At 42.4% G+C, this 25,362-nt stretch overlaps 2 protein-coding genes across 2 annotated transcripts; one reads left to right on the top strand and one right to left on the bottom strand.

The window, feature by feature from the left end:
- Positions 1–38: 38 nt before the first annotated feature.
- Positions 39–17,265, bottom strand: sft2d1 (SFT2 domain containing 1). Its single transcript, XM_076285824.1, has 8 exons — positions 17,077–17,265; positions 15,763–15,849; positions 12,199–12,281; positions 7,620–7,701; positions 7,024–7,059; positions 6,787–6,845; positions 3,399–3,428; positions 39–658 (listed from the first exon to the last, which is right to left on the bottom strand). The coding sequence occupies exons 1-8, from the start codon at positions 17,140–17,142 to the stop codon at positions 619–621; spliced, it is 483 nt and encodes a 160-aa protein (XP_076141939.1). The 5' UTR covers positions 17,143–17,265; the 3' UTR covers positions 39–618.
- Positions 17,266–18,182: 917 nt separating this feature from the next.
- On the top strand, positions 18,183–23,302 carry LOC143124367 (transcription elongation factor SPT4-like). The gene is made up of 2 exons (XM_076285823.1): positions 18,183–18,613; positions 22,883–23,302. The coding sequence occupies exons 1-2, from the start codon at positions 18,328–18,330 to the stop codon at positions 22,948–22,950; spliced, it is 354 nt and encodes a 117-aa protein (XP_076141938.1). The 5' UTR covers positions 18,183–18,327; the 3' UTR covers positions 22,951–23,302.
- Positions 23,303–25,362: the final 2,060 nt, after the last annotated feature.

Raw genomic sequence — 25,362 nt, 5'->3', positions numbered from 1 at the left:
GAAAGAAAGAGAGGTCAATAATGAGCAGTAGTCCTGTGTGGAGTTCAGTGATGGTTTTTAATGCTCGGAGAGTTGCATTAAATGGAAGAGCTGGTTTATTTATATATGCATTGCACACATGTACACACACATACACACTCACACACGTGTAGAAATTCATTCCTCTGTACAAAGATCAACATGGACATGAGTCATAGTAGTAGAAAACAAAGAGAACCTGAGCATGGGACAAAACCATGAGGCACTTCAGTGCTCTTCAAAATAATACACCTGATCAGATAGAATAAGGCTATCTGAGCACACTTCATCTGCTCAACATACACAGAATATAAAATAAAATCTCACAGTTAACACATTCTCGCCCAAAATAACAAGTATCACAGAACAAAGAATGAAATCAGGATCTCAGAAATAAAAGTATTACATTTGTTTGCGTATTACACAGTGGTGTAGTGCTGCATGTATGTAGTTATCAAAAGCCACACTTGATAAAAAAAAAGATGATTTAAGTATATTGAAAACAGCAGAAAAAAAAGATAAATTCCTTTTATTAAAAAACAATATTTTACATATTTACTTTGTGTTTGCATATTGGGACCAGTCTTTAGTCAAGCCTCTTTAACTCAAACAGGTGGTGAAGCATTTCATGACTGCATCTCTGCAAAACAGACAAAAAAGATGAGAAGAGAGAGAGAGAGAGAGAGAGTTTCATTAAACACTCGGGATACAACAGGGAGAAGCAAGTTATTGTACAGAGATCCATTATCCCATAAGCATACTTGTGGTTTGATGTGGTTAATAAGTGTTTTGCGAATGCTTTATCCCCAAGAACAGTGCAGAGCGGCAGGGTGGATTAAAAGTTTGAAAATGAGGGTTGTTTTGATGGCGTTTCCTCTTTGTTGTTGTGGCGGAGGCGGCAGGGCGGTGCTCCTGCATATTTAATTCTGTTTTGGCGGGAAGCCGCACAAGCTGGGAGGGCTGGACCTTTCGCTGTACGCCCCCCCCCACCCCTCGACTTCCCCCACCACCTTCCCTCCATCGCTCACAGGTACGGAGCACGAGGATGATGCAACTCCAGCAGTCGCCACGGCAACAGCAGAACAAGGTCACAGCGTTTCCTTCCCCGCCCCTATGCCTTCTCTTCCTCTCCCTTCCTCCCTCCCTCTCTCGCTCATCCTCCCTCCCTCTTTCTTTTTGGCTCTACCTCTGTCACTCTGCCTGTAGATGTGTTGCTATGCAGACTTTCACTGGCTCACTCAAAATTCAGGGGAAGAGGAGGAGGTGTGAACCGAGTCAAGGTTAAAATGAAAAGGGAGGAAGAAGGCGGGCTTATGGTGGGGGGCGGAAGAAGGAGACTCATACCTTCTGATACGCTGTTCATTCATCTCTCTCTCTCTTTCTTTCTTTCTATCTCTCTCGCTCTCTCCATCCATTAGGTCCTACACCACTCTCTCTAGTAAACACTGAAGCCTAAGTGCTGAACTTAGAAAATCACCAAATGAATAAATGATGATGAGATACATTTGGAATATGGCTGATGAAATAGCTGTGCAATGGATGCTTTAAATACAAACCAAAATGCGCAGACTAAGGAGGTAAATAAGGCATCAGTGCACCATGTGAGTTTGGACTGATGAATTTTAACATTGACAGGAAAAACACAGTAAGGAACCAATCCTACAGAATATGTTTTGAGAATTTTGATTGATTGACTGACTGATTGATTGATTGATTGATTGAGGTAAAAACATTTAATTTAGAAGTAAAAATGTGATTCCACCAACTCCAAATTTGAGAATGTTTTTAGACTGTGTGTGTGTGTGTGGTGGCAGAGCGGGCTCTCAGAAAAGGAAATGTCCAATCATAGTCACACAAAAAGGGCAGTGTGCTGTTTAACCCTGGCAAATCTCCCCTACAATGGCGGGGGATTTAGAAACATCACACGAGCCGGACAAAGAAAACCGGGACTGGCCTGCGGATCCCATTATAACACAAGAAGACTCCTAAAGAGCATTAGCCAAATGAGGGCAAAAATCATATCTCAATACGGCCATACCAGCACCCCCACACCCACAGGCAACTCCATGAGCGCCTCAAGGCAAAGGGGCAAAGGGGGCACTTTAGCTGTCAGGATAGATTAGGGGCCCATGTGTATGATGACCCCTTTGGGTGAAGGGGAGGGGTCTGATGTGAGTGGAGAAAAGGGGTGGGGGGGGGACCTCTGGACACCTCTGAGGTAGGGAGAGCAGCAGCCATTAGCCTGGTATGTGGAGTGGGCTGGGCTGGAGGGTTGGGGTGGGGACAACATGGGGCTGTGGCTGATGTGTGAAGCGCTTTGTTTACGTTGCTATTGTTGTTGTTGTTATTGTTGTTTGTGTTGCTCGGTCACTCTGTCAGGTCAGCCAGGTGCTCCAAGGAAACCTGTTCCCATCACATTCAGTTGTTTACCACCGCCACACCCCCCCAAAAAAGCGCTGAGAACAAATTACCAACCACCACAATATAAATGGGGAAAAAAAGACAACTGAGAAAAACAACTGATCCCAACCAATGGGAATGAAGCCGGCCCTGTGATGCCGCACAGCTGTGTGCTCAGCCAACACGAGAAGTGCTATTTACATATCGGCTGCCGACAGAGCGCTGCGCTCAATGACTAATTTTTTAACCCCTAAAAACGCAGCTGGCTTCACGCCACGAAGGTATTAATACTAAATACCCTCACACACTGGGCAGGGCAGAGGAGAGGGGAGGGGACAGAGAGAGAGAGACAAACAAACGGCCATTTGCGTGGCCGAGAGATGGGCATAGTGGTGGTGGTGGGGTCTTCCCCGGGATTAGGGCCCATATGGTGGAGGACAACAGGCATGCCGTTTACGAGTAAATAAAAACATGTTTTCATTCAAGGATTACTGACTCATCCTCAGTTCCAACCCCCCTGAACCCTATAGGCCCTCCACAGGAGTGTGTGTGTGCGTGTGTGTGTGTTTTATGAGCTAACACGCTACCATTTGTGTATGCGACTTCTGTGTTTCTATGATGCAATTAGTGGGTTTGGTATTTCAATTATGCTGGAGATCTGGCTCAATAAGGTGTACTTAACACACATGGCATAATTACTGGGAAACCCTACAGATGTAGGAATGAACATATGCGGATTGGGCAACTACATGAGAAGCTGAATATTAATTGGAGGATAAAGAAGCAGATTGCATTTTGCTCTAATGATTAGAGAGCTGAGGAAAATAAGTAAAACCAGTACCGACTGCCTCAACAAAACCTATGAGTCTAAACCAATGAATAAAACAGGATAATGTACTATGCAAATATGCACAATGGTGTTTGTCTGTTTATTTATTTATTTATTTGTTTATTTAAAGAAAGCAACTAGCCCTCCTTACCTTGCAAATGGAATGTAGGAGATGCTGTACCTGAAAGAGAAAAGCAAACGGGGTCAGGACTGAGCTGAATGGTTTTGGGTTCTGCTGGGTTGAGCCACAGGGCACAGGCCTTTTGTACACAGTTCCTCTCACACAATGACTGTCCTCGATATCAGTCTGGCTAGTCCCAACGAAAAACAACAACAACCTTTGTTGAGGGAATTCACTGGTAGGTGGATGATTATAAAATGAACTGCAGCCTCGTAACACAGTCAGATGTGAGCTTTACGCCAAAAAAAGAGAATGGGGGAGTGCCTTCTGGACAATTTGAGAAGTGCTCTGGTCAGGAGTGAGTAATCTGAATAAAATTAACCTTACATAAGAAATCACCCTGCGATACACAACATACACATTCATATTACATAAATGTATGTGATTTTACGAAAATGTGATCATACACACATAATCTTAACCTGTGAAAACATAATAATTACAATAAATTATACTGTTAGCAGGAGCAACGCATGTCCGATTGTTTCTTTTCAACCTAGTAGTTGTCCCATGTGCAACGATCAGTGCCCGAGAGACCATTATGTTGTCAGAATCATCACATCAACACAATCACAGCATTACGTCCATCGGTATAAACACCCTTATGATCACAGCAGGACAGCTTTAATCAAAGCCCAGAGGGACAAGAGTTGCTTTTAAATCCCCGGGCTTTACTTTGACAAGAATTATGCCTTCCCGACGCCCCCCCTCCCCACCACAAAGCAAAGCGGATAAAAATCAAGAGGTTATTAAATGCTCTGAAATAAATAAACGCGTGCAGAAGACAAATAAACAAGCGGACAAGGCCACTGCAGATCAAGTGGAACGGGTTTCGGAGAAGGGTCTCAGGAGCACGCTCAGCTCATGCTCGATCCTCCCCCACAGAGCCCATTCCTGGAATCTCCGCGTTTCCTTCTGTCTTCACAGTGAATCTGCCAGGTTTGGACTTAATGATCCAAACACTGAACAGTCGTGATCACACACACACACACACACACACACACACACACACACACACACACACACACACACACACACACACACAGTCATTTGTGTGCATCTGTATGTGTGAGTGTGGGAGAGAGTGTGTGTGTGGGTGTGTGTGTGTTAAGGACGTTGTACACGTCAGTTGTGGGGAGAAGGCGCAGACTGAGTCAGGCATGCGAGAGGCGATTGTGCCGTCAATGAAACTGACAGCCATTAAATGACCCAGTGACGTGTATTTTAGGCTGCCAAACGAGCAGTTCCGGCAAATACCCTCTCAGCTGCCTACACATTCTCACTACCTCTCTGACATTCTCTCACCCCCGCCCCCCTCCCCCCATGGATAATTACCCACACTGACGATCACATATGCATGAGCAAAATACAATGCGGTGCTTTTAAAACGATACCTACATTCCTAGTTGTGAACATATTTAATCACACACAAAAAACACACAAATGGTAAGCACACAGGACCCTGAAACCCTTTTCTAATGCTTGCTTGTGTTTGGGGACAAGGCTTTTAAAGCACTGACATCTTAATAGTTCCTCAATGTGACACACACAGATTGCTTGTCACTGAGATTGCTTGTCCCTGAGACAGCTCCATTCACCATAAGCACCAATGGAATCCAAACACACATACACATCTCCCTCTCTCTCACACTCAATCTCCTTCTCTCTAACAATGCTTTCCCAAGCAAATGACACCTGACCACACGCGTCGGGTCAGACTAATAATAGCCTCACCCTCTTGCCCCCTCGCTGGCCTCGAGGTGCTGCTGACTAAAGGCCCTGGTGCCAACTGTGTGCACCTGGTCGCACACCTGTGGCCTGGTGCTTCCTCGAGGCCATGCCAAAGGGTCAGGACGGGCTTAGCGGATCAGATTAGCTCTCCTCTCCTCTCCTCCACTCTGCCCTGCAGGCCTACTCGGCTCAGCCCAACATGAGCTGAGCTGCTTTAGCTGTAGCGATACTAACCCCCCCTCACCCTCCCATCTGCCTGGGCAGGGCCTGTGGGAAAGACATGGTGTGTGGAGATGTGGGTGAGTGTGTGAGTTTGTGCACATGCAGGAGATATCGCATGTGTGTGTGTGTGTGTGTGCAGAAAATGAATGCAGACATACACACAAAAACGCCCATGCATCAGAGTGTTTCTATGCAAAGCAGGTATAAGCTGTGAAAGTGTGTGTGTGTGTGTGTGTGTGTGTGTGTGTGTGTGTGTGTGTGTGTGTGTGTGTGTGTGTGTGTGTGTGTGTATGTGTGTGTGCATATATGGACTAATCATTCCCCAAGGATAGTGTCGCAGGTTGTCCTATGATGAGAAGTCATGAAATAGTGACTCATATGAGGTCAAGTAGATGGAGGAAACATATATTGATATTGATATTAATACGATACATCAGAGCAATACAGCGCCTTGCAACATGATATTACAATATCAATATATCGTCCCACCCATACAAACCATTTCTGCATATTGTTTTCTACATCAAAAAGCTCATCAGTGATGTGGCGGAGTGTTCAGGTAAGCGATGATGACTGAGCAAAGCTCACCTGGTGAGCTGTTAATATCAGACCGGTTTACACTGAGGCAGTCAGTGCTCTTCTCTGCCAAGGTCCTGAAGCACAGGATCCCCAGACAACAATACAGTTTAAAGCCATTAAGAATGGGGCCTACATACATGACACACACACATTACATTCTTGAATTTCCCCTTGGGGATCAATAAAGTATGTATCTATCTATCTATCTATCTATCTACATTACACATATGTAACCACTGAGAAGGAAGATCACCAACAACAGTGTCAGCGTCCTGGGAAACATCCATCACGGCTGAAATAAAATTAAAGTCGATAAGCTCCGATTCACCGGCACCAAGTGGCTTTGGTCCAAAACAGGAATGGCTCTTCTTTCTGCCAAGTTCCTCTGAAGCAGCGGGGCATGGTGTGTGTGTGTGTGATAGCACGGCCAAACGTGAGGAGCTCATCTTAAGACCTTACTCATTAACTGGATTTAATCTTGCACGTGGCCCATGTGCCCCAAGTCAAGGCTCAACTTACTCTCCCTCTCTCTTGTACACACACACACACACACACACACACACACACACACACACACACACACACACACACACACACACACACACACACACACACACACACACACACACACACACACACACACACACACACACACACACACACACACACACACACACACACACACACACACACACACACACACACACACACACTTTTTCATCCACTGACACAGAATCCCTCTTTAGTGTACACCAACAATAGCCCGTTGGGGACTGAGAATGCCTGAACGGAAGCTACAGTGCAGAGGGAGAATTTAGACACTTACCAGGTCATGGCCAAGAACTGTAAAATGCAGAAGATTATAGCCAGTCCCTTTTTATGCCACTGTAGAGGAACAGGAATGGGGAGATATGCAGTAAAAAAGATGAAAACTAAAAAACATCACAAGAGAATAAAGACACACTGGCATGTAAAAAGTCTTTGAGTATATATTTTCAAATATTGAATATTTGACATTAATATATATTCCTGATGGTCCTGTTAAAAAAAAAAAAACACTTACCCAAAAAACAGCACACAGTGTCAAAATCAGACAGAGCTAGAAGAAATAAAAAAGTGGTAAACATTCCAGTATGTCATCTTTTCACTGATGATGCACAACTAAAAATACTACCTTAGGAATCTACAATGGCAGTAAATTAGAGCACTGTCCTTCTTAGTCCGGTATGATTTGCAGTTCTCCATTAATAATACCATGGGGACATGTGCAGGGTTTAGAAATAGATTATCTGGAAAGGAACATGCAACGCTGTTTTGCTTTAAGCGCAAGCTTAAGACTGGCATGTTAAGCAGCCCCTAATGCCAATGGACGTCTTAAGATGCTTCAAATCTTTAATTGCAAACTGCTAAATGTTTGGTGGCAAGAGTGGTCTGTGTTTGGCCATTCACTACATTTTCTCTGTGTGTGTGTGTGTGTGTGTGTGTGTGTGTGTGTGTGTGTGTCAGAATCAGGAAAGGGTGAACAGAGAATGCAGAGCAACACAGCTGGCTTTCTGAAATGAGTGCTAAACTGTTTCACCATTTTTAAAACATTCATTGTTTCTAAGGAAAGGTACAATTGTGGAAGAGAAGGAGTGGAGATGGTCTGTGGGTCTTTACCAGCATGACACAGGTGGCTATGAGTCTGGTGGGCTCAAACATGCGCTTCAGCTGTTTCACAGGCCCCATGAGGAAACAGGTGCTTTGGGAGAAAACACACACAAAAACACAAACGTGTGAGACCACTTCTGCAGTGTAAACACAGTGCAGCGACGCTTTTACGACTCCGTGAACGTTCGCACACACACACACACACACACACACACACACACACACACACACACACACACACACACACACACACACACACACACACACACACACACACACACACACACACACACACACACACACACACACACACACACACACACACACACACACACACACACACACACACACACACACACACACACACACACACACACACACACACACACACACACACACACACACACACACACACAAATAAGGCCAGCCCACACTACAACATGAAGAGGATCTAGCATCCTGTAAGCATAATTATGACAGGGACTGCCAGCATGAGTAAATGTGTTCCCCAGTCTACCACCAGGTGTTTGTGTCACTCTTCCACACCTATGTGTGTTTTCGGTGTCGACCATTAAGATGGCGTTGGTGGAGACGCACTCACTGGCGTGTGAATGACGGCAGCTTGCGACGTGTATGTGTGTGCGTGTGTGTGTGTGTGTGTGTGTGTGTAAAAGATAGCCTCCACGTCAGAGGCTTTCCTGTCAAAGAGCTCTGCGCTGATTGCCAGACGTCAGGGTTGAAAAAAATGGCCAATCACCCTGGTGACGCAGGCGATCATCCCCCTCCCTCTCTTTCTGTGTGCATCACTGCCTCTCTGCCTGTAGGTGAGCAGGAGCAGGAGGGCACTCCTGGGAGTCTATGACCAGCATTTGCATCTCATCTCGTCTCGGCTCTCTCTTTCTCTCTCTCTCTCCCTCCCTCTCTCTTTCTCTCTCTCTCTCTCTTTCTCCTCCTGTTTATTAGGACTGCAACTAACAATTATTTTCATAGTTGATACATCTGTCGAGTAATTTATCGATTAATCCATTAGTTGTTGATTGAGGGAATGACAGAAAATGCTGGTTGATCAGTGTTTCCCCAAGCTCTAAGATTATGTCCTCAGATGCCTTGTTCTGTCCATATCCATAAGATATTTAGTTCACTATCAAAGAGGAGTAAGTAAAGCTAAACATATTTAGTCTGGAAAGCTGCTATAAGAGGTATTTTACTTGAAATTTGTTGCTCAAAATTGCACACTGCCTACAAAGAATGGCCCTGTTTCCACATACTTTGACTTATATTCAAGAGCTTGACCTCTTTTGAAAGCAGTCAGAGAGAGTTTTTAGGCGGTTTTGTACATCTGTGGAAATGACCACATTTCCACATGCCCTCTTGGTCATTTATTTTGTCTTGGAAACACGACTGAGGCACACTAACAGGTCTTGTGAATCTGTATCTCAAAGTAGATCGATATAGAATGAAATATGAGGACTCCAGACCATTATTTGCCAAGGTATGCTCATGCGTTTTGTAAAATGCCCTATGGAAACTCCCCATTGGTTTTGGTTACCCAAAATGCATACTAACAGTAAAAGCCTTGCTGTGTGGCAACCTCTTGGTGTAAAAGCATGATCCTGGTCTCAAATGAAAGGTAACACTTTGAGTTTTTTTGTAGACTATTGAATGTATGTCAGGGGTTTTGATATAGAATTAATCCAAAATATGGAATGATTACACAAAAGTCTTTATTTTTGCATTTTCTTCAATGGATGTGTATAAGATGGGACTATATATGCACAACTAATATTGGATAAACCACATGAGTGTTCCAATTTCTAGGGGTTACTGTGAACATTTCAATACCCAATATGGGTATTGAAAAAGGTTGTCATATATGGATTCCCAAGAGTTCAAGCTTTTAAATAATATTACTATGCTACATAGCAATATGGTTCATACAATTGATTTAGAATGCTGGGGGGAGGTAGGGGGCACTGCAATTGTCCCGCCTGCGAGATACCCGCAGTGTAATGGTTAAAAAATTACAAAATAGTTTGAGATTAATTCATACTATATGCTGTATACCTCTATAACACTGTTTCTCTTAAATCTCTCTGTCTATTGGTAATAAATGCTTGGTTCTTAACAGGACTTGAGCCAGAAGAATACAAATGTCCCTGCCCTCAATATTGCTTGTTGTTTGGAGCCAAGACATGGATTCAAGAGCCTCCGGCCACTGTAACAGGCATCAGTGAAAGAAACACAATAATCCATTCAGTTCTCTTATGGTCTCATAACACAGGTCACAAAGCAAGCTTAACTCTTTGGACAGCACTTAAAACAGCTTTCCTGAGCACTTAAAGCCAGACAGTAAACATTGCTTTAAACAAGCGCAGGGGGTGGGGACGGATCAGGTGGGGCTCGTGTGTTGCCAGGGCACTTCAGTCCGAGACAAGATTGGGGACAGGGCTGGTTACGGTTCAAAAGTAAGTCCTCACGGCAACTGTGAATTTTTGCAAACAACTTATGGCTATTATAAAAGTGGCCATGAGCCAGCAGTCAGTCGGTCAGTCACATGATTCACCTGCTGCCAATGTGCTGACAGTGGCCAACAAGGAAACAGAACCAAGAGACTGCCATGACACTCCATGGTACATTGCCCAGAGTGTCAATTATCCAGTGAAGTATTTGAAGCCATTCAACCCATCTCTAGTCTAGACATCCCAGCACACTCACCACACTCTAGAAATTCAGATGTGTTCACTCAGCTCACAGGCATTTGACTACCAGCGTAACAACACAGATATGGACTGAGGCCGCCGGCTCTGCATCTGAGACACTGACAGGGAGGCCAAGGGCTTTGGTTGCCATCCAGTGGGAGCTTCCAGGTTAGAGCCTCAGGGTTTTTTTTAGTTTGACCCACACAAGTTAATGATTGTGTTTCCTCCAAGGAATTTCTGAGAGAGAGAGAGAGAGAGAGAGAGAGAGAGAGAGAGAGAGAGAGAGAGAAGAGAGAAAGAGAGCGAGCAAGAGAGAGAGGGAGGGTGAGAGAGAAAGAGAGCGAGCAAGAGAGAGAGGGAGGGAGAGAGAGAGAGAGAACTACAGAGAGAGGCAGAGAGAGAAAGAAGGCGAGAACAAGGTGTTCCAACACCAACCTTGTATATTAGCAACAAGTTCCAGCTAATCAGGAGGTCAAGCTGAGATAACATAGGTGGCATAACCACACTTCTGTGCCATTTTTCAAGGTCAGAAAATATGATGGCATCATAGCTCGCAAATATAATAACAATGTGTCAAAGACCAGTTAATGTTAAAGGGTTAACATTAAGCCTACACATAAACAGTTAACATTAAGCCAACACATAATGAGGTCACAAAACCTTCAAATGACTACTTCTACTAAACAACTTGCAAAATAGGCAAGCTGAACATTTCAAACACTGTGATTAGACTAAATTCGGTTATTGGCAATGCAGTTGTGCACCCATTGGTGACCAAACTGAGCTGAGATGTAGATCACACACACTGGGCCAGGGGTCACTCAGTTCTCCTGCATAGTGTCTTTTGAAAATGCTCAAAGAGGACACCCGACACGCGGCAGAAAATGAGACTCAGGTGCTCCATCTAAACAAATGTAGAAAAACCAAAACAAGATATGAAACCGAATACAACGACAAGCCAGACAAGCCATGCCTACTGACTGGTTGCTGGTGTGCTGATAACCTGAGCCTTGTTTGATCATGATGGGGTTAAGGAGCACCTGCTAGGCCTGTTTTAAGGTGTCAGTTCAGCCCTCAACTGTCACAAGCCCCATAGTAACCATCTGACACAGAGAGACCAGAAACAGAGAGATAAAATGCACCTTATTCCCCCAACCAAACCCAAACCCACCCACCCACCCACCCACACACACACACACACCTTTTAGATTCACCAAGAACACACATTGTCAAGGTCCCCCTTTTCTACTAGAGACACAAAAGGAACAAACAGGGAGAAAAAACCCAACGTGAATGCAGAGCCAAGTAAGTTGCAAGAGGGTCTTCCCACTAGATTGTGTGTGCGAAAGGACACCATGTTCACACTTAGCACATCTTACATCATCAGTAAGTGATGATTAACTGTCCTGTCCAAAATGTTTTTTTGTTTTCCAAATAAAGAGTGCAGCTCTGCACCAATTTCATTACCAAATTCTCAGCGGCACTGTGAACAGGCTGTTCTGTAACACTTGAACACCTATGGATCAGGTCAAGGGGGGCAATTCACTTAGAGCTGCCCCCACTCACACACAGGGGTCGTTACTATGGAGAGGGATTTTGCCAGACTATTTGAGTTTACACAACAGTACAGCACCTAAGGTGAAGGGAGGGTGTGTGTGTGTGTGTGTGTGTGTGTGTGTGTGTGTGTATGTGTGTGTGTATGTGTGTGTGTGTGTGTGTGTGTGTGTCTGTGTGTGTGAGTGTCACAAACACTACCAAGCACACATCCCATCTTTCCTATAAACACATGCACAGCACAAAAGGTGGTAGTCATTGACTAGGTTAGTTTTGGGTCAAACTAAGTTATAAGTTAGACTAATGCAATTACTAAATACTATTCACAGCCTTACCTGGAAAGGGCAGCGAGGTTCCCCAGAGTGTAGAACACAGCAAACAGCTTGATGCCATTTGGCAAGAAGAGCAGTGCTGACCCCTGTCAGACCAAGACAAGAGACCACAGTGAATGACCATGCCACTCATTAAACATGAGTAAAGTGAACATTACGTGAAACATAAAAACACATATTCAAAAGATTCACAATGATTCAAATTGGGAACACACGAGAGGTGGATTTTAATAAGCAAATCCATGGCTACACAGTTTGAGAAGCGAAACCATGCCATGCTTGTGTTATAGCTCCATCTAGGGGTTACAGCGAGAACTGCAGAAATAAAATGACATTCTCTCTGACACTACTTGGGACAGAAGTATGTATAAAGGTTAATAGAAGTGGGTTTAAAAGAAATAAATGAAGCCCAGTGTGTCTTCCCCACCTCACAAAGTGGTAAGAGAGGAGAGTGGTAGAGAAGTAGGCAGTCACCACAAAAGGTTTTGCATGAGCCAGCCACGTGGCCCAATTGTGAGGAGAGGTGTTGAGAACAGTATAAACTGTCTTATCAGGACAGATCCTTTACCAACTCACACGTAGGCCAACTGCCACTCAGCAATGGAGAGGGGGAGAAAGTGAAAGACACATGGACAGAGTGAGAAAGTGAGGGAATTGTATACAGGCCCTTTGCAGTGGTTGTGACATTTTGGCTACTTGATGTAAGAACCACTTGAAACCAAAACTGCTGTTGACAAATAGGAAGGAGTGTTTAGCTGATAGTCACCGCAATGCCTCCAGAGTAGTGGTTTGTCAGATGGTTTCTATTTCATCAAAGTTTAAATACTGTCATAAGAATGGGACATAGTTACAGCAAGACACGCACAGAGTGATCAAATTAACTAGGCATTTTATTTGCCTTGAATACTGAATACAAGCTAGACTATTGACTCAAACCAACATTCACAGCAATACTAGTCAGGACAGAAGGATTTAGCAATGGACTACAGTATTGCAACTCTCAGTAGTATGAGCAGGAGGAAGTATTCAGAACTGTATCACTGAATCAGCAGATTTCATCAGCAACTCATAGTTGAAAGTTACAGCACATATGACCACGTCATGTCAGCTTTTATGATAATGTGGAACAACAACTGTTACAGAGAGTGCTCATTTTAACTAAATTTAAATGGTTTAAATTTTAGACTATTCAAAAACTATCCAACTGATACTCTTGCCATTTAAATTTGAGTTATCACTGAATGAAGTCAAGACATGACATCACATAACATACAGGGCACCTTATACTGACACACATGCAACTGTTAATCAGGTTGGTGAACTGTGAACTCATAACTAGAATGTCATGTGACTTGGTTTAGAACCGTGCACTTATTAATGCTGACATGAGGAAGCACAGGTTGCCATACTCATTCTGCTAGACAGAGGTGGTAAATTACAGAGTTTTGTAGGCTTCGAGTTGTCTTGATCGCAGCCAAATGCCGCTCTTCCATTTACAGTTTTTTCTGAATGCTTAAACACAACCGTGATTTTTATAGCACAATTTCTAAAACTATTAATACTTATAGCAAAACCACTCACTGAGTTCGCAAAACTAAAAGCACAAACACTGCTTTGCACTAAGTTTGCAATTTTGTAACACACACTTTGCACAACTGTAGGCACAATTCACTGCATAGCACTCTTTTTGCAGAACTGTAAACACAACTCATGCTTTACACTCAATTTCCAAATGATCAACACACTCCTAGCAAATCTATACACATGTATGGCTATTATTTTCACTATTTTGCCAATTCTCTGGCACACTTTCTCATGTGAAAACTGTTTTAGATAATTAGTTCACTTTGCAATCAGCCTAAATACTATAAATAAGTCACAGGTAATGTACAATGGGTACAATGGAGGGAGCAGGAAGAGTGAGAAGAGTAAGAATTAGAGGAGGCTGAAGAATAGGACGTGGAGGTGAAGAAGTAGGAGGAAGAAGAGGAGGAAGAGGACGCGGAGGTGATAAAGTGAGAGGGAGAGAATGACAATGACAAGGAGGTGAAGTTAGAGGAAGAGGACAAGGAGGAGCAAGAGGAGGACGAGGAGGGGAAAGAACAGAAAGAAATAGCCCTTTTACAGGCAAAAAAATCAGTCTACATGTGGGGATATTGTCATGTCAGGCCGGGATACGGCATTCCAGAATATATTTTCCCCGTTGCCTTGGACTAGGACATTGCATGTGATGTAGACGAAATTTTGAGAGAGACGACCCGATGTAGACGGATTTGTTTTGTCTCAGTGAAATTGCTTTTTTGTGTTTTGACTTGGAAAAACACACTTGTGTTTGTTTTGATGTGTGTAAATAAACACCAATACTTGAAGTTTGGATCCCTGTATGTTTACAGAACTATGACAAAAGTATGACCTCAAACTGACATAGTCTACCTTGTGCACAGAGAAAGCAAAAGCCAGATGTGTTTTTTATTCATACCATCAGTGTGTAGTTGGCACATTGTGTGCTTACTATTGTGATGGCTTGTGTTTACTGTTTGATATGAAAACACCATTTTTACGAAGGTGTGAAGAGTTAAGCAAGGTGTGTTAGCTTTTGCAAGATAACTACAATGTTTTGCTGATTGGGTAAAAGGTTTTCCTATTTGTGTGTAGAGTTTTGCAAAAAAAGCCATAGTTACAAAAAATGTGCTTAAGCAATCAGAAAAAACTGTAACACGGCACCACACATTGTGCAAAATTGTTATCTTTATCTCATGTTTAAGTATTTAGCATTCTTATTAAATTGTTGTACTTTTTATTTAACTTTTCTTTTATCATTTTATGCATTATATGTTTCTATCTCGTTGGTCTTTGTACCCCTGCCCGGACTATTTTGATATTGTCAACTCCTCACTGCCACTATTGGGTCAACTGCTGTTGTTTTAAAATATGGTATATAAATAAAGTGACTTGACATGACAAAGTGAAACAGAGTTTGGGCATTTTTGACACATTTGTTTCCTTCACATTTTGTTGATATTTCTAGGTAGTTTTCAAATATTATAAACAAAAAAATCCCCACATAGCACGTTTAAAAGTACAGTCAGCCATTATAATCCAATACAACATTTGTCAAATACAGCCAATTTCTATTCCAATCCAAAATGTTGCTTCAGAGCCACTGCGCACGGAGGGGGTGTGCATGATTGCCAGTAGAGTTCAAATATTAACAATCTTTCCCTAGCATTGTGGACTGCACTTTTAATGTTTCCTGAGTTTGTGGTGTCAAGCAGTAGTGTCCGCTTAGGCTTCATAAAGATAAAAAATGAAAATCCGTTGAGATGAGAAATAGAGTACTTCATTCCAATTTTACATAGCATTACATTGTAATGATTATCATCATTACATCATCAGGGATTACAACAGTAAACAGTTTGCAACATTCTATGGGAACAGTAGTTTGTGAGAAAGAAATAAACTGTGAGGATTCAGGAGCTGTTGTTTCAGACTAACAGTAATGGCTGTCGGTCTCTACCCTTGGACATAAGGTCAAGAGGAAACAATATTGTTGATAATGAGACTCACAAGTATGGAGCACAGGACCCCCGAAGCGAAACAGACGAGAAACCACTTCACCCGGGTACTGTAGCTCAGCGTTGACGCGTCCAGGACCTACAGTAGTGAGAACAATGGAAGGATGTCACAAGACAAGAAATAAGCAGTGCAACGGCCTCGAGACTTCCTTGATGTCTCCACCATGCTCAGGGGTGTAGAGCACAGCCACATTAAATAATCACTCAGTCACGCCAAGTTACCAAAAGTTCATTTTTCTCTTAAAATCTTAACATGGAGAACACAGTGGAGAGATCAATATAATGCGGCTCTTAGCTGCCTTGGGATGGTAGTTCTGCATTTCCTCATAAAATCAACATTGGTCAAATGCAATAGAAGAATCTGAACATTTCAAACAAAAATTAAAATATGTAAAGAGATGTGGGACATCTAAACTATGCATCTGGGATTCATGAGAATCACATAGTTTGACAGCCATGCAATGACAGTAAAACACCACAACAGCTTACCTCCCATGATCCATCACTTCATGAAAGCATGAAAAAGGCATCAATTCAGCATTGCATTAATACAATTTCTTCAATTACTCTAATATGGGCTACATGTTAAAAGCCAGTTGATGCTCTCAAACCTGTGAGTCGTGTAGCCTATATACCCCACTCATCACAGGGAGGTCACAAATCATAATGTGACAGAATGCAACTGGAACACAGTAAAACATTGCAAGGATTCTGTTGGGCATATAGGCTAGCCTATATCATATTTTATACATTTCTTATATTTCAATAACAACTTCATAGTTTCCCTTTTGGGAGCAGGCTACTCGTTATTTTTCACTTGTGTTGAAAAATGCAATTCACATACATAGGCCATTCATCCTCAGACACAGCACATGACAGGATGTAAACTTGTATGGAGAAACAACATTAAACTGAGATATAGAGTAAGTTGATGATAGAGCTCAAATACCAAATCCACATATTATCAAATGACATAGCCTAATCCAAGAACCTCGGTAGCCTCTGAAAATGATAAACGTAGGGCCTGTGGGGAAATGTAATGTAAATGTAAACCAGGCCTGTTTGCAACTAGCTTAGTAGTAGCTAAGATTCGCTAGCAGGAAACCCGTGGCACATTCATTGGCAGTATGGTTATGTCCTTTTTTGCGCTTAAACATACACATAGCTAGGTAATTGGTGTGATATATACATATATACACTACAGTAGATAACTTTATATGAACTTGTTATGTTAGTAAGACATCGCAAATACTCGCTTATTGCCAATAACTACACGTTAAAGTTACGTCATGTCAGTCCACAATACCTGTGCTGTCAAACCCAACTCTTCGTTTTCCTCACGACCACTTAGAACACGACGAAGACTGTCCATTGTCGTGCTTATCGATTTTTTGTTTGTTTGTACTGTAGATAGAAATTAAACTCATAGGCTACAGTTACTTCCTCGACGCTTCGAAGACTCAACTTGTTATCTGGGCGTGTCTAAACCACGCAAGGTCAGAGGGCTATGTGAGGTTCATAGGAAATGTGTGGCACAGAGCACAAATTGGCACAAATGGAAACATGAAGAATGTTCGGGAATCATCATTCTGCATGCATTTTCTCTTTATCAACGTTTAAACCGATTATGCTATATCTGTTTAATGACCAGGTTTACTGCTTTGTTTTACTTTATTATTTTACAGTGAAGGTTACACTAGACCAACAGCCATCAAGAAACCGTGACTTATTTGTCCTCGGAGTACATGTCAAACCACTGATAATTCTGATTCTTGTTGAAACATGCACGGAAAAGCAAGTATTAGACATTCTCTGAAGTAACCCTGCTGGCTGCTTCTCCGGAAAAGTGATTAGGGTCACGTGTGCTCGGGCTCTGCCAATCCAGAGAAAGTCTAGTAGACGGGCTCTGACACTGACTGTCACTCCCCGATGTGAGTCGCTACCCGATGTGAGTCACGCATGCTCAGATTGATAGGTTTTACGGCATAACGCCAAGGGATCCGACTGAAATCCATAAAATAATTCACTTTTCTGTTTCAAAAACGTTTTAGCTATCTAAGATTGTTTGGTTGCTAACGTTAGCAAACGCCATTCAAGTGACAGCCTTTGTTGTGCTTGATTGCTTACTTACTTGCCAGCAGTGAACAAACTTCATAATTTTTATTGATATTACAGAAGTCTCTCGCTAGCAGGCTACTTCAGCCTCTAATCTAGAACTGACATTAGAGATTATGCCGTGAAAATGTGATGCCTTACGCTAAATAATACATTACTGCTGTGTAGGCTAATGTCATTATTCTGTGGCTAACAGCACAGGTAGTGGCAAAGTAGCAAAGTGACGCATGCGCGACTCACATCTGGTAGCGACTCACATCGGGGAGTGACACTGACCAATCCCAATCCAATCCAGGTGACTGTCCTGTATTGATGATGTCATCTGTAGTCGTCGACTGAAAATACACAACACCATAACAGGCTGATTTCTCAGCGCACGTTGAAACTACCAGCTTTGTTAAACATTTTAACTTACAAGCTTGATTTTACAAAAACATACATAATGGCACTAGAGACGTGTCCTAAGGATTTACGCCATTTGCGGGCTTGCCTTTTGTGCTCCCTTGTGAAGACGATTGACCAGTTTGAGTATGACGGTTGCGACAACTGCGAGGCCTACCTACAGATGAAAGGGAATCGAGAAATGGTTTACGAGTGCACAAGTTCATCTTTTGATGGAGTCGTAGCGATGATGAGTCCTGAGGACAGTTGGGTTGCCAAATGGCAGAGAATCAGCAACTTTAAACCAGGAGTCTACGCAGTTACCGTGACTGGTCGCCTACCTCCAGGTATGTGTAGATCATCTCAGCCTTAAAACCATGTAGGCTACTTTGGTAAGGTTTGGTTAGGCTAGGTTGGAAAATGTAGCCTATAATGTTGATCATTCTCAGAGTGTGATGGGTGTATTGTTTTATTTGCCTTACTAATACATGGAATGAGTAAATTCTGATGTCAGACTTCCATTTGTGATATATCTAAGTTGAAATGTTCATATCTGAACATATGAAGAAAGCTATTTAATATGTTTGGTAAATGTAATATTCTGGTTTGAATTAAGCTATTAAAAAATATTATAAAGATACTTTCAAATAGTCTGCAGCTGCCACATCCTTTTCAATATGAAGAAGTAGCTCACATCCACATTGAATTATGGGCAAAACACTGTCAAAGAGGTTAGGAAATCCTAAGAGGACATGAAACTATCTGGTATGCACCAGAAACTTAATAAGAAGCAGGAAACCCCTGAAGGGACAGAGGGGGAAAAAGGTTAGATTCAAATTCTCTGGTGGACAAGTTTCCACAAGGAAGTTTCCACCATGGAAAGCACACACCAGATGGACCATGTGACCTTGAGGGCTCCATTAAGCCATTTTGATTTGAATAGATGTAATATGGCAGTAGAGAGGGCCCTACTAACAAAGTGCCGTTGTTTCAATGTTCTAGGAACGTCCCCAGTTGGTGCCGGAACGTTAGCATTACGTACACAATTTACGCAGAAGCAGAATTAACTCGAATGCAACCGTTTTTAACAAATTAGTGCAGCGCCAACAAGATTCAAGCACAATTTAGTACAACCAGGAAAATCATTGTGTGGTGGTCAATGTTGATGTTGTGGTGGGCCGCCACAAATAAGTCAATGTATGGGAAACACTGGAACAGCAGTGAAGCACAGCTGATTAATCATGTCATCCACTGTGTTGCTATACATGAAACCGATGTTTGTGCTTCCTCAAGGAAGTGAGCTACAACTGAGCACCTTGTCTATTCTAGCATGAAAAGAGAGAGAAGACAGACATTTAGAAAATAATTTTATTTCAAAGACAATGATTTTACAACCAAAATAAAAAGTAGCAGATACAGGGTCGCAAACCCATCACCGATTTAAAAGAAAAAGATGACAGATGCAAAAAAGGTGGGGACTGGGGCTGGGCTGCCAGTTCCTGGGGTCTTCTTGGGGTCTGGAAACCTGCCCTGGCTGGAGTAGCGCTCGTCACTGGGGCCCTCGACGTTGGGGGGGGGGGGGGGGGGGGGAGTAGACACGTTTGGACATACTCTTTTTGAAATAGAATCACATATAGTATTGTGTTATGCTCTTCAGCTGAACGAAAAAACAAATCTTTCCAAGCAAGTCAGTCCACTCATAATTATGAATAAAGACTTTGTGCTCAAGCTAAAGATGGCGTCTATCACAACGAACAGCCAATCACAGCCAAACTAGAACCCAATCACAGGCACACACGTCAGACGTGAAAACTAAGTGCCACAGAGTGCAGTTCAAGACCCTCATGTTTGTTCATAAAGCACTAGTCGTGTATAAATAAATTGACTAAACAGCCTTTATCATCGGATTGTCTGTATTTCGGCGGCCTCTGTGTTGGGCGTTTTCTTAGAGGCCCAGCCTCAGGGTCCTCTGAGTCCACCGCGGAATTGCATCTTCCAGCCCCTTGGCAGTGCCATAGTTTTCTGCATGGGAAAATCATAGCCATTCATCTGAATGATATATTATATAATATAATAATGTTTCATTGTGATTTGGAAACATGTGTTTATGAAAACAAACTTACCAGCACTGCATTTAAACTTCCGAACGCTATGTGGCACCCGGTTGGTGGAGTGAGAAAAACAGTTCTTAATCAAATCCTTAGTGTCCCGATCTTGCGGCGGCCAATATGGTGCATTCGCTCTGTCAATAAGCTTGTTTTTTGTTAATATCTTAAATAGTATAAAGTTTACAAAAGTGAAAAATACATTCCTCAAGTGTCCTTTTCAAGACCTACGTTACAAAGTTTGAATGAAGTTTCTACATTAAATGGTTGAAGCTGAATTAGACGCAGAAATTTGGTGGGAAGAAGAAGACGACGACTTCGGATAACAGAACAGTGCATTTTCATGCACTGTAACTAGGTACACTGATGATGCAAAGTACACTGGCAAGTAAGCTAATGAAGCTAATATGGAAAGTTTGGGGAATGTGTGGAGTTTGGGCACATATCACCATCTAGCATAGCGGAGTAAAACATTCGTACTTGGGTCTACAAAAGGGGTTTTCTTTCGTCATGTAAACGAAGATAATGACAGTTGTCCATTCAAATCCCATAGTCAAGCTATAACTGTATAATCTGACGAGCCAGACCCACGTCAAGATGTAGGGTCTGGGGACTCACCATTCGCAGTGCTCAATCCGAGGGGCGGGATAAACGGTTGTCTTTAAAATTCCATCTGCACGCAATAGGATAGCGCTACAACTCATGTCCCATGCGTTTTCCCACCAGCTGAGCTAGTTGTTCAAACTTTTGCCAACTTAAAAAAAGCTTAACTTGTGTCACGCTGTTCGCCAACAGCAACATCCATCTTCTTTGTTTTTTAAGTAGCAGTGAATTGACGGTGAACTGTCGCAACTCTGCCATCATTATGTTAAGCCCGCCTACCGACTCTATACACGATGTGATTGGCCTGATCGAAGTTTAATTTTTCCAGCTCGCAAGTCAACGGACAGTTGCTAGACTACCCTGGCAGCAAATTACATTTGTTGTCGTTAGGGTGCATCTAGATTTCTAGGCTAATAACTGTAAAGATATTTGACAAAAAGCTTTCTAACACAAAAAAATATTTGAATAAATAAGTTATAGGTGACGGACTAAAAAGGACTAAATAAAAAATATGTGACAAAATTAACACTAGGCCATCTGGTGGCCATGAAATATATAATGTAACTCATTATATAAGAAGTGGATATCAAATAATCGTGTACTTCCTTACCAATTATTCTCCTAATCCATCTGATATATCATGTTTTTCTTTTTAAACTTAGTTCCTTTATAAATTGTGATGTATCATTAAGGTACGTTTTTGAATGCAATTACTCTGACATTTGACATTAGATGACCATAAAGCATGAGAAATGGGCAGTCTTAGGGGCGGACAGTTTTCATAAAATTTCTTCACATTGCTTGAGCCAATATTTGTATTTGAACTAAAATGTAGTTTATTACTAAAGTGAAATGGTTGCTGGCGTAAGTCGTGTGTTGAAAGGAAGTCAATGGAAGCCGTAAAATCTCACAATAGCGGTGACCAAAGAATATTTCTCCGGATAGCGTGACAAGGTTGCTAATGTGGGTGTTTTGGTGGTTGTTCTGTTCTAAATATATACAGCAGCATCTAGACCATTTCCGATGAACATGTACAGTTTCACATGTGCAGGCACAGGCTAGGTGCTGTGGGTGAAAATAACTTTCTTCAGTAACTTAAACACAGCAGATGGGCAGATAGCTCAGCTTATATTTGGAGATATCTGTCTGAAAAGAGTTCATCAAGGTGACAGGAACACAATGGCGCACAAAGAGCACATCTGAAATCATACCTGCACAAACATTTCGATATCAGACTTTTTTTTAGACCAGATATTTTTTCTTGTGGTTGACAAAAAAGCAGCTGTGCACATTGACCTACTCTAACAGAGACGGGCACTGGAAAACCAGACAGTGTAACAAACAAGTCTTTAGTAGGCTAGAGGTGACGTACATTTACACTTGTTAGTCAGACTAAGATGTATAAATCAAATGTATGATAGGCCTATTTGTAAAGGTTCTTGTTTCATCAAGAGTGTAGTTAGTGCCTACCAGTTGGTATGTATAAGTAAGTATACGTATACTCTTTTGATCCTGTGAGGGTCTCTGCATTTATCCCAATCCGTGAATTAGTGAAACACACAGTGAGCACACACTAATCCCAGCGCAGTGAGCTGCCTGCAACAACAGCGGCTCTCAGGGAGCAGTGCGAGGTTAGGTGCCTTGCTCAAGGGCACTTCAGCCGTGCCTACTGGTCGGGGTTAGAACTGGCAACCCTCCGGTTACAAGACCGAAGCACTAACCAGTAGGCCACGGCTGCCCCCTGTGTGAGTATACAGCTATATACCTGTACCTGTGTGTGTGTGTGTGTGTGTGTGTGTGTGTGTGTGTGTGTATAAATATATTTATATATACACACATCTGTGTAAAATAAATCCAGAAAGACCTCTTGTAACAAACTACTTATTTGTTCTTCTTTCTCTCTTTTAGGTGTGGTAAGAGAGCTGAAAAGCAGAGGAGTGATCTACAAATCAAGAGATACTGCAGTGAAAACATAGCTAAAGCACCATTGCATTTTATACCAACCAGTCCATGGCAAATACACCAGGGAAGATTTTTCTGGACACTTGTACATTGTTTACTTTACTTTTAAGACTACGATGGATGATATTACATCAGAATCTATTTTTCGGAAGAAAATCCCCCAATGTCACCTAAGTTGTGTGAATGTACACGTCTAGTCTTTATTTACCCAGTGTTACAGGCCTATTGATATTTGATGGGGAGATTAATGTTGACATGTTTGAGAACCAATTCAATCAATATTGAAATCGAAGTGATTTTTCTGTTATGTTTTTCCCCTTTCTTTTTAAATTTGTAAATGCCCTGCGTAGTAAAAGCCTAAACACATCTATGTATTTTCTGTGATGATGCCTAAACCTGAAACATTTGCTGCTTTCAAACCTATGACCAACAGATGGCAATGAAAATACACACATGGGCAGATCACAATAAATGGGCACATTTACCATTGAGAATAGAAAATAGACCTGTGTGTAGTGTAGTCCATTTTTGTTTGTGTGAGTGGAGAGCAGTTTATATTGTACCTCCTACAGTAAATACATCTGACATTAGAGCAATAATTGCCATGTTGTTTTGAAAATAAAGACTCAACTGGACACAAATGAGTGCTTTGCGCTAAACCATCACAAACATACACACAAATTCTGTTTTCATTTCAAAAGTTTATCCCATAACAAAACAAAGAAGCTCAACCTGTTTGGAAATGCAATGCCAACACATTCCATTTCTCCAAAGCGCTGTTTAACAGGGTTGTCTCGGACATCAGCTGTGGGGGATTAGAGGTGCATTCTCTCTTTCTCAGTAACAAGTCATTTTAAGACATTTTGTGTGCAATGCTCTAGGGGATGTGCTGAACGATGGGATCCGTTTTTAGGCTAACGCCTTAATATCTAAAGCCCTTTTATTTTTAAACGCCAAGGATCTGTCACGTGCCATCATCTGAAAAAAGAGGAAGGAAACAAAAAAAACAATCTCGGCTCAAAAACAGGTCATTATGTTCTACATGCGAAACAAAGGTCTTGACAAGCCCTCTGATTGCCCAGTTTCTTTTCTGTCTTTTTTTTTTGTATTAAGGATGCCTTCACACCAGCCACTGAGGTTTGGCAAGAATAGATATAGCCTACTGATATAGGAACAATTAAACGCTTCTAAATTGTCAACCAGCAAAGACCAGGATGTTATTGAAAACTATATGCAGGGACCAGTTAAGGAACTGGTGTACTCCCGCAAATTCCATCAACCCTCTCCGGTGCTGCCACCTACATACTGTGGACTGCGCTTACCAGTACTCCATCTGCTCTAGGGGAGGCTACCACGCTGCCTGGCCAGCCTATCATGTTCTGTGGCCTACCTATCATAGAGAAGTTAAGTTATACTGTATGGTCATGTTGGAAGTTTCCAAGAAATGTGTTTGCATTTTGCAATCTGGGGGGCATACACACTCAGAGCAGTGAGCTCACTACAAGCACACCCACACTAGGACCACACACACACCTGGAGCAGTGGGCAACTCTTGATCCAGCAACCAGGGAGCAGTTAGGGGTTAGGTGCCTTGCTCAAGGGCACCTTACTATGGATGTGGAGGAGCGCTGTTCAATCAACCCCACCCCCTTCCTTCCAGTCAGGGATTGTGTCTAGGACACGTTTGCGCATTTGCACCTACCAAGCTGTACGCAGGGGAGTTTGCTAGAATCTTCAGAGCAATTTGTGTGATTAAAAGATGGAGACACATTAGTGTTAATCATGTCAAGTGGGGTTTTCATCTATCACTTCCTATAGCTAACTATAATGGTAGTGCACATAACAACCTTCATCATGGCCAGACAGCAAGTGAAGATTATCTAAAATCCAATTCTGCGGGTGCGTTAAGAGTTCGATCTGGTGCCAAAACAAATGGGTTCTTTCTTGACCTTTGACTCAAGGGTCTTGAGCCATGCATTCAGGGTTATGAGAATCAGGTTAGTATGTTATCCTAATGACGAACAAACCCAGTGGAGAGGGATGAAAACCCTCCTCTTGACAGAGGTAAAAAAAAAAACACAGTATAGAAAACATTAGTGAAAAGGATGTTTGAGAGGGATGTGTAGGTGGCCCTCTGCTGTCTGGTGGTTTTTCATCCAGTCGGGGGCGGCCCTGCAGGACTGTGTCCCAGGTGTGGGATATTTGGTAGGCTCCTTCATCCCGGTTTACAGTCTTTGGGGCCCGCTTCCTGATTTCAACCGCCTCTTTGATCTATCGATGGAATTTGTTGCTTTCCATTCTGATGACCTTGGCTGCATCCCAGTTCATTAGATGGTTTTCCCTCTTAGTGGTCTGAAATGGCAGATTTCAGATTTTCCTGTGTTGCTTTCATTGTTGTTGCATGGGTGAGCGTTCCAGATGTTTCC

Source organism: Alosa pseudoharengus, unplaced genomic scaffold, assembly GCF_046254945.1.
Source record: "Alosa pseudoharengus isolate Yale_2024_CS ecotype anadromous, Long Island Sound unplaced genomic scaffold, YU_APseudo_1.1 YU_APseudo_1.1_scf_15, whole genome shotgun sequence".
In the NCBI taxonomy this organism is placed as follows: Eukaryota; Metazoa; Chordata; class Actinopteri; order Clupeiformes; family Clupeidae; genus Alosa; species Alosa pseudoharengus.
Note: the sequence above shows the minus strand (reverse complement) of the source record. Positions and strands in the feature narration are given on the sequence as shown.